We start from the raw sequence: 9,667 nt of genomic DNA, 5'->3' as shown, positions 1-9,667 counted from the left end.
GCATCACAGCTCACAGCAACCTCCAACTCTTAGGCTTAAGCGATTCTCTTGCCTCAGGCTCCAAACTAGCTGGGACTATAGGCGTTTGCCCCAACGCCTGGCTATTTTTTGTTTGCAGTTGTCATTGTTTAGGAGGCCTGGGCTGGGCTAGAACCTGCCACCTTCAGTATATGTGGCTGGCGCCCTTCTCACTGAGCTACAGGTGCTGAGCCCACATTGTGGTTTTCACTGATAGGGGCCCTTGAGGCCCTGTTGGAGGCCCCCATTGTGGAGTTTGTGTTTCTGGGTCATTTCACAAAGCTGGTGTTCCTGGAGGGAGGTATCCATGGCATTTGATCCCATGTACCTATTCCCGATCTATCACAGAGTGGGTGTAGTGCTACTGTGTTCCTGGCTTCTGCTCACTGGAAAGACAGTGGGCTTCTGGGCTCTGTTTTCCCTGAGGTTCCAGTTGTCTTTCTGATTTTATGTCACATCCTGGCTCTCCTCTCTTGTCTCAGACCTTAGGTTCTTCCTGGACTTTCTGCTCTAACATGATGGGTTGTTTCTGAGTCTGCTGCTTAGCCAGTGGCCTGCATTGTGGGTTATTTTTTTTTTTCTTTTTTGGGTGGTGTCCTATTATTACCCTGGGCTCAAATGATCCTCCCATCACAGCATCCCAAGTAGCTGGGACTACAGGTGCATGCCACTGTCACTGTGCCCAACCACAATATCCTGTCCTCACTGCCCTCACTTTTTATGTTCCTCAGCTTTCTTTTTCTTGGTTTCATTCTTTTCATTGGGGTACATCCTCAAAAAAACCTTGGTAAAAGCATTCAGAGTCCTAACACAGCTGAGATTTATTTTATTTAGACTACATAGTTGATTGGGTAAATTTAGAATTCTAGTTTAAACATTTTGAAGGTCCTTTTCACTGTTTCCTAGCATCTGCCTTTGCAGGTAAGTCTTAACTGCTCAGATTCTTATTACTTTGTTGGTGGCCTTTCTTCTCTCCGGAAACTTTTTAGTCATTATTGTTGATAGTGTATGATTTTCCAGTGCTTGCCAGGGTGACATTGTCTTGTGGTCCCTGGATGTGGGTTGGTTGTCTGGATTGTCTGTCTCTAGGTGGCCTATGAATGGGTTGTTCCTGTGTGAGGTAGGTGTAGGTTGCAGACAGGCACTTTCAGCCCTGAATAGAGGGGTTTGTGCAGATTCAGCTCATCAGGTGAACTTAAGACCTGGTGACAAGAATCTTTGGCAGGAGCCCTGGCTGGTGAACTGCTGGATTAGTCGATCACTGGTTCCTGCCACCCCTTGCTTCCCTTACCACTTGCTATGTCCTGCCTGGTGCCCACCATCTTAGGCTTGCCCTGGGTATCGTTCACACCCTGGGCCCAAGGTTGTTAGCCATGGCTAGTTAGCAGCTGAGTAGAGCTTCCTTGGTCAGCTGAAGCAGCAGGATGGGGGTGTCCTAAGAGTCCTGTGTCTGAGGGAAGGTGAGACAGGTGACCCCTGCTAAGGAGTGGGCATTGTGTCTCTGCAAGACCCATCAGTGGGTGGGGAGACTTGCATGTTGGTGTTTGTGCTCCACACTCTGGGGGCTGTGGCCTCCACTCTGTGTCCCTGGGTGCTGGCCGTGGGACAAGAGGGGGCCACACAGTTTCAAGCTAAAGGAGCCAGCCTGGGGCAGGTGGGCAGCCTTGAGTGAAGGGCAGCAAGGCCACATAGGTCTGACCCAGGCCCTCAGGCAGTGGCATCATGGCTGTGTGTCCATGCCTAGGCCACACAGGGGTGGCCTCCTTCCTGTGCCAGTAGGGCTCTTCCTCTTAGAGCTGCCTCTGGGCCTAGCACCACCTGACCTCACAGATAAGGGGTCAGGGTACTGGCAGGGGGTCACAGTGGCTCACAGACCAGTAGCTTTTCAGAGAACCATGGGGACTGATGTGGGTTAAGCACTCTAAAAATAACAGAACCTGCCACCATCAGACAGGGTGCCAGCATCTCACAAGGGAGAAAGAAATATTTTATACCAAAAAAAGTAGAAAGGACAGATGTTCTTGGGTTCTGTGTGATGACTGTGTGCCCCTGGGACAGGGCCTGAGGGCTGCTCTCACCACCAGGTGGTGCAGAAGCTGACGCAGATGGTGGGCCGGAACGTGAAGCTATACGACATGGTGCTGCAGTTCCTGCGCACGCTCTTCCTGCGCACGAGGAACGTGCACTACTGCACTCTGCGAGCTGAGCTGCTCATGTCCCTGCATGACCTGGATGTGGGTGACATCTGTACCGTGGACCCTTGCCACAAGGTAGCACTGCCCTGCCCTCCTCTTCTGACTTCTTTCCTCTTGGTTGCAGATGGTCTGGGGCCCATCTGTGCTTTGTCCATCTATCATGCTGTCTGCTGCCCCCTCAGCACCTCTGCAGACCCAACTAGGGGCCAGAGACCTTTCCATTCCTGTGATTCTCACCACTTCTAGCCCTTTCTCTGTTCCAGAGGGTACAGGGCCTGTGGCTATACTGCACTGTTGTCCTGGTCTCCTCCCATCTTTCTAGCCTGCTTCTGGCCCTCCCTTAGCCCAGAGCTCTCAGGGACTCTGATGCCACCTGGTTGGAGGGCTGCAGTGGCTGTCATGAGGAACCCTTCTTCAGAAAAAAAACAGTGTCACCTCCTCCCTGCCTAGCTAACCCTTACGTTTCTCCTGAGTCATGGGTGTGCTCTTTGTGGTCACCAGGAAGGCAGAGTGAGGCAAGGGTCTGTCTCTGGGTTTCAGGGTCTGTCTCTGGCTATATTGGGAGGTTCTGAATGAGTCTCAACTCTGCTTCCTCCCTGCAGTTCACCTGGTGCCTGGACGCCTGCATCCGAGAGCGGTTTGTGGACAGCAAGAGAGCACGGGAGCTGCAGGGCTTTCTGGATGGAGTGAAGAAGGGCCAGGAGCAGGTCCTCGGGTGAGGGTTGGTTCTACAGGCTCGCAGCTCCTGGGGGCCCTGTCCCATGGTGTCTCCTAGAGCATGCTGGGTCCCACCGTGGGGAGCTGGGGTTTATTTCAGTTTCAGGAGAGCTGTGCCAGGCTCACGGCCCATGCTGAGGCATGTGGTTGCTTGGGATGAGTCTGGGTAGCAGAGGACCCCCCTTGCTCTGCACAGCCCTCAGGACAATGGGTCCTGGGAAGACAGGTGCCCAGGGCCCAGGGTCTCTGATGTCCACAGTGGTACAGGGCCTGTCTGTAAGCTGAGGGTTGGTACACAGGTGTTACTGGTCCAACTTGTCACTTTTCCGTGTTAGAATTGTCTCTGGGGGGCCCTGGTTGAATGTCATAGAGTCTGAGTCATGTTTTCAGAGCCAAAATGTGACATTCATTTTTTTTCTGACTTCTTTTTATTATTTTTTTGAGACAGAGTCTCACTCTGTTGTCCTGGGTAGAGTACAGTGGCATCATCTTAACTCATAGCAGCCTTGAACTCCTGGGCTCAAGTGATCCCCCTGGCTCAGTTTTTCTATTTTTAGTAGAGATAGGGTCTCACTCTTGCCACCTAGGTCTCAAATTCCTGGGCTCAAGTGATCCACTTGCCTCAGTCTCCCAGAGTGCTGGGATCTTCCTTTTTTCTTTTTTTTTGAGACAGAGTCTCATTTTATTGCCCTTGGTAGAATGCTGTGGCTTTGAAGCTCACAGCGATCTCAGCTATTTTTTTGAAAAACAAGGTCTTGGTGTTGCTCAGGCTGGTCTCCAGCTGAGCTCAAGCAATCCACCTCCCTCAGCTTCTCAGAGTGCTGGGATCTTCTTAACTCTTTAATTTGAAAGATGTTTGACGGCTGGGCACAGTGGCTCACACCTGTAATCCCAGCACTCTGGGAGGCCAAGGATCATTTGAGCTTAGGAGTTCGAGATCCGCCTGAGCAACAGCCAGAGGCGGTCTCTGCTAAACATAGAAAAATCAGCTGGGTGTCATGGTGGATGCTTGTAGTCCCAGCTACTTGGAAGGCAGGAGGATCACTTGAGCCCAGGAGTTTGAGGTTGCTGTAAGCTAGGCTGACGCCATGGCACTGTAGCTGGGGTGACAGAGTGAGACTCAGTCTCAAAAAAAAGATAAATTATGAACCTTAAGCTTTTCTTTGAAAGAAATCCAGAATGGAATTGGAACTGGTCTGCTCCATATGCAGAGAGGCCGGCTCCCTGCAGCTCGTCCCTGAGGTCCCTGGGGGCAGCTGGGCTTCCTGAGTTCATGCCGAGGGCTGGTTCCTCCCAGGGATTTGTCCATGATCCTGTGTGATCCGTTCGCCATCAACACGCTGGCTCTGAGTACCATCAGACACCTGCAGGAGCTGGTTGGCCAGGAGACACTACCTAGGGTGAGCACAGGCTTAGCAGTAGCTTTTGGGTGGTTGTGTGGTGTGGCTTTCGTAGCTGCACCAGGTGAAGACCACACTTCCCATGTGTGAGATTGACGTCTCCTCCTAGTCTTGAGCACCAAGGACCTTGCTGGGTAACAAAGTGGGGTCAGAGCCCCAAGATGGCAAAGCCCTAGTGGCAGGCACTGAGGCTGCTGTCCCCTGCAGGACAGCCCAGACCTGCTGCTGCTGCTCCGGCTTCTGGCGCTGGGCCAGGGTGCCTGGGACATGATCGACAGTCAGGTCTTCAAGGAGCCTAAGATGGTAACGTGACACTCATGGGGCCTTCTGCTTTCACACAAGGCTATACGTGGGGAGTAGAAAGTGAGCTAGGTAGTTTTTGAGGCCCTTTGGTCCTGAAGATTCCTTTTTAGAGGCACCAGCTTCTCTTTGTGAAAACGTCTGCTGGGGTATCCTGGGGCATTTCCAGGGACTGTGGTTGGCCAGAGAGTGGCTGCTAGTCCAGGTGGACCTGGTCTGGGAGGGGCTCATCTGGGCAGCCAGGCTCCCAGCCAGGTTGGGGGTTTAAGGAGACAACACTGGGTGGTGGTCTTTGGAGGTGGGAAGGAGGGACCCCGGGGACTAGGAGAGCAGGGGATTGGTGGGGGCAGAGTCTGGAGGTCAGCAGGCTCACACCCTCCCCCAGGAGGTGGAGCTTATCACCAGGTTCCTGCCGATGCTTATGTCCTTTGTGGTGGATGACTATACCTTCAACGTGGACCAGAAACTTCCAGCTGAGGAAAAAGTCCCCGTCATGTATCCAAACACGCTTCCTGAGAGCTTCACTAAGTATAGCCATGGGCTCTAGGGGCAGTGGGTGAGCGGGGGCATCCAGGAGGGTTGCGCTGCTGTAGGGTGGGCAGTGACGATGCCCTGGCCCGCAGGTTTCTGCAAGAGCAGCGCATGGCCTGCGAGGTGGGTCTGTACTACGTCCTGCACGTCACCAAGCAGAGGAACAAAAACGCCCTCCTGCGCCTGCTGCCGGGGCTAGGTGAGGCCTCCCCACCTAAGACCCACTACAGAGTCTGCCCCAGACTCGGCTAGCTTGGTTGTCCCCTTCACATCTTGTCTGCAGTTTATTCTAGTAGGAAAGTGAGAGAGGGCTCAGCTTTGTGTTTTCAGATTCCTCCCTGAATCTTACAGTTTTTTCCCACAAAAAAATTATGCAAGAGCTACATCTTATTTTATCCTGACTGGCAGCAGGTTCAAAGAGATATTTGAGGAAAGTGCTCACTTACCAGTTCCTCCCGGGACAAGCCCTAGCCCCAAGGGAGGAGGGGTTGTTGTTAGCTAGGAAGAAGATGAAGGGGTCTGAGCGGACCCCTTCAAAAGTAAAGCTGCAGGTCTACTGGGGAGATAGGGCCTCTGTAGCACTTTGTTCTCACTGTGATGTGGCCCCGGGGGCTGGGGCTTAACTGATTCAGGTCTTGTCTGGGGTTTGGAGATTTCTTTAGAAAGATCTGCAGATTATTTTTTTTCGCTGGGGCTGGGTTTGAACCTGCCACCTCCAGCATATGGGGCTGGCGCCATCCTCTTTTCTTTTTTTTTTTTTTTTGGAGACAGAGTTTCACTGTTGCCCTTGGTAGAGTGCTATAACATCACAGCTCATACCTCAAACTCTTGGTCTTAAGCGATTCTCTTGCCTCAGCCTCCCAAGTAGCTGGGACTACAGGTGCACACCACAACGCCCAGCTATTTTGTTGTTGTTGAAATTGTCATTGTTGTTTATCACGCCTGGACCAGGTTTGAACCCACCTGCCTTGCTGTATGTGGCCAGTGCCCTAACCACTGAGCTGGTTACAGTTCTGTAGGCTGGGAGTCCATGGCCAAGTGGTTGCATCTGGTGGAGAGAAGTTGGGAGGGTAAGGCATGGTGCACAGGGTGGGGGGAGAGACAGACAGAAATACAGAGATAATAAAAGAGAGACAAAGACATTGAGACAGAGGTAAAGACACAGAGGCAGAGAGAGACGTTAAGAGGGAGAGATAAGGCCAGGTGTGATTTCTTCATGCCTGTGAAAATGAGACCCCATCTCTACTAAAAATAAAAAAACTAGGTGGGTGTTGGCAGGTGCTTGTAGTCCCATTTACTTAGGAGGCTGAGGCAAAAGGATTGCTTGGGCCCAGGAGTTTGAGGTTGCTGTGAGTTATGACACCATAGCACTCTACCCAGGGCAATAGAGTGAGACTCTGTCTCAGAAAAAAGAAAATAGGGGCAGAGATAGAGACAGAAACAGAGATATTAAGAGATAGATGGACAGAGAAATTAGAGACAGAAAAGGGCTAACTTTTTTTTTGTATCAGAGTCTCACTTTGTTGCCCGTGGTAGAGTGCTGTGGTGTCACAACTCACAGCAACCTCAGATTGCTGGGTTCAAGTGATTCTCTTGCCTCAGCCTCCTGAGTAGCTGGGATTATAGGCACCTGCCACAACTCTTGCTCAGGCTGGTCACAAATTCATGAGCTCAGGCAATCCACCTGCCTCAGCCTCCCAGAGTGCTGGGATTATAGGTGTGAGCCACCTCACCTGGCCTACTGTAACTTTCCTACGTTTACATGCACAAATAACATTTTGTCACACTTGCCAGCAGTATTCTATTGTAGCCCAGGAGCTGCAGGCTATGCTAGGAGGTTGGGTGTATGGTAGGCTGTGCCATCTGGGTTTGTGAGCACAGGGACAAAATCACCTAATGGTGTGCTTCTTGGAGTGTGCCTGGTGTCTGGGTGTGACTGTACTTCTCTCCATGGGGCTAGAAACAGGCCAGAAACATGCAGGGTGATTTATCCTGCCTCTGGGTCATGTCCCCTGGGTCATGATATCACTGCCCTACTGCTGGGACACTTTTATTATTTTTTTTTTCTTTGAGACAGAGCCTCAAGCTGTCCCCCTGGGTAGAGTGCCGCGGCATCACAGCTCACAGCAACCTCCAACTCCTGGGCTCAAGCAAGTCTCCTGCCTCAGCCTCTCAAGTAGCTGGGACCACAGGCGTCCGCCACAATGCCTGGCAATTTTTTGCTTGCAGCCGTCATTGTTGTTTGGCCCCAGCTGGATTCGAACCCGCCACCTTAGGTGTATGTGGCTGGCGCCTTAGCCGGTTGAGCTATAGGCGCTGAGCCGGATACTTTTATTTTTGAGACAAGAGTCTCGAGCTGTCCCCCTAGGTAGAGTGCCGTGGTGTTACAGCTCATAACAACCTCCAACTCTTGGGCTAAAACTATCCTCTTGCTTCAGTGTTTCTATTTTTAGTAGAGACAGGGTCTTGCTTTTGCTCAGGCTTGTCTCGAACTTGTGATCTCAGGCAATCCACCCACCTTGGCCTCCCGAAGTGCTACGATGACAGGTGTGAGTGAGCCGTTGCGCCCAGCCTGGGATGTATATATTTTTTTAATTAATATTTATTTATTTATTTTGAGACAGAGCCTCAAGCTATCCCTCTGGATAGAGTGCCGCGGCATCACAGCTCGCAGCAACCTCCAACTCCTGGGCTCAAGCAAGTCTCCTGCCTCAGCCTCTCAAGTAGCTGGGACCACAGGCGTCCGCCACAATGCCTGGCAATTTTTTGCTTGCAGCCGTCATTGTTGTTTTGGCAGGCCAGGCTGGATTCGAACCCGCCACCTTATGTGTATGTGGCTAGCGCCTTGGCCACTTGAGCCACAGGCACCAAGCTGAGATGTATATTTTTAATAATGTTTTGGCTTGCTTATTTTTATGGTTTTAGTGGGTTCTAGTACGAAAGCATTGTGAGTTTTAGAATTCTTTCCTCTTGATTTTTATTACATTTATTATGAGAATTTCTGAACAAATGAAATGTCAAGAGTACAGTATGAGATTGGGCATGGTGGTTCACACCTGTAATTTCAGCACTTGGGAGGCTGAGATGGATGGATTGCCTGAGCTCATGAGTTTGAGACCAGCCTGAGCAAGAGCAGGACCCTGTCTCTAAAACTAGCTGGGTATTTTATAGTCCCTATAAAATGGCCTCCCAATAGTCCCAGCTACTTGGGAGGCTGAGGAAAGAGGATCACTTAAACCCAAGAGTTTGAGGTTGCTGTGAGCTATGACATGACATCACCCTACAGAGGGCAACAAGTGAAACTCTGTCTCAAAAACAAACAAAAAAAAGAGTATGGTATGGTGCAGACCCAGGGCAGTCGCCAACCTCCACAGGATCTGTGCTTGGCTGTCTGTCCCTCAGCATGATGTCTGCACATAAATCTGAGACATCACGACATGCTAGCTCTAAACGAGTTAGGAGGACTCTCTATAAGAGAAGGGTCTTTTGGGCAGCGCCTGTGGCTCAAAGGAGTAAGGCGCTGGCCCCATACGTGGAGGTAGAGGGTTCAAACCCAGCCCTGGCCAAAAACTGCAAAAAAAAAAAAAGAAGAGAAGGGTCTTTTAAACACTAGCCACAGACCATGGTCCCCAACTTTAAGTTGGGTTCATCAATTTCTTTATGTCAAATGCCGACATTTCCCTGTTTGTCTTACAACATTTTGTACCAGTGGTTCAAATCAGGATTGGAAAGCCTGGCATGGTGGTTCCAGCTACTCGAGAGGCTGAGACAGGAGGATCATATGATCCCAGGAGTGCAAGGCTACAGTGAGCTATGATTGCCACTATCCTCCAGCCTGGGTGACAGAGTGAGACCTTCATCTTTAAAATTTAAAAAAAAAAAATCAGGGCTGGAGTGAGAGCTGCCTTCCCATTGGCACCTGGTGTGTCCTTCTCTTAACCCATAGGACTTAGAGTTGGTTGGAGGAAGCAGGGCATTTACCAGTTGGGATCTTGGTGGTCAGGATGATGTGCCTACCTGAATATCCTATGACCATGACGGGCTGAGACCCCATCAGATGTGTGGCAGGAGTGCATCTGGGAGGCCTACGTGTCCCTGACTTGTTCTGGTCACTCCATGGGTACACATGGCCTCTGTCAGGTCTGTGCTTATGTCTAGGCCTTTTGCTCCCAGTGTTGGGAAATGTCCTATGTTCATCTGTGCTCCCTACCCAGTGGCCTGGCCAGGGTACTTCTGTCATCAGTCGATGGGAGAGACCATTCTCCCTCCCTGCAGGTGACCCTGTGAGCCCCAAGGCTCCTAGTGGCTTCAGCTTTTGTGCCATTAGTCCAGACAAGATTTGTCTTTGAGTACATTGGCTATCTCTATCATGTTTGGTGTTTGGCTTCACAAAAATAATTTGAACATTTTCCTTTGCTCTCTTTCTGTGGAATAGTTCAGACAATAGTTGGGTAGAACTCTGTTGAGATGGGTGCCTTGGCATTCGGCTGTGTTTCTTTTTTTTTT

The 9,667-nt window shown here is 50.9% G+C and overlaps 1 protein-coding gene across 1 annotated transcript in view; it reads left to right on the top strand.

Annotated features, from left to right (window-relative positions):
- Window positions 1–9,667, top strand: part of NELFB (negative elongation factor complex member B) — a 20,295-nt gene that overhangs the window by 8,564 nt on the left and 2,064 nt on the right. Inside the window, exons 6-11 of the mRNA XM_012808262.2 lie at window positions 2,103–2,288; window positions 2,816–2,928; window positions 4,228–4,330; window positions 4,538–4,633; window positions 5,016–5,158; window positions 5,254–5,360. Of these exons, the coding sequence (XP_012663716.2) occupies window positions 2,103–2,288; window positions 2,816–2,928; window positions 4,228–4,330; window positions 4,538–4,633; window positions 5,016–5,158; window positions 5,254–5,360 (748 nt within the window). The remainder of the gene's footprint in view (window positions 1–2,102; window positions 2,289–2,815; window positions 2,929–4,227; window positions 4,331–4,537; window positions 4,634–5,015; window positions 5,159–5,253; window positions 5,361–9,667) is intronic.

The sequence above is a fragment of the Otolemur garnettii genome, unplaced genomic scaffold (genome assembly GCF_000181295.1).
Source record: "Otolemur garnettii isolate 467f Iridium unplaced genomic scaffold, OtoGar3 scaffold00087, whole genome shotgun sequence".
In the NCBI taxonomy this organism is placed as follows: Eukaryota; Metazoa; Chordata; class Mammalia; order Primates; family Galagidae; genus Otolemur; species Otolemur garnettii.
Note: the sequence above shows the minus strand (reverse complement) of the source record. Positions and strands in the feature narration are given on the sequence as shown.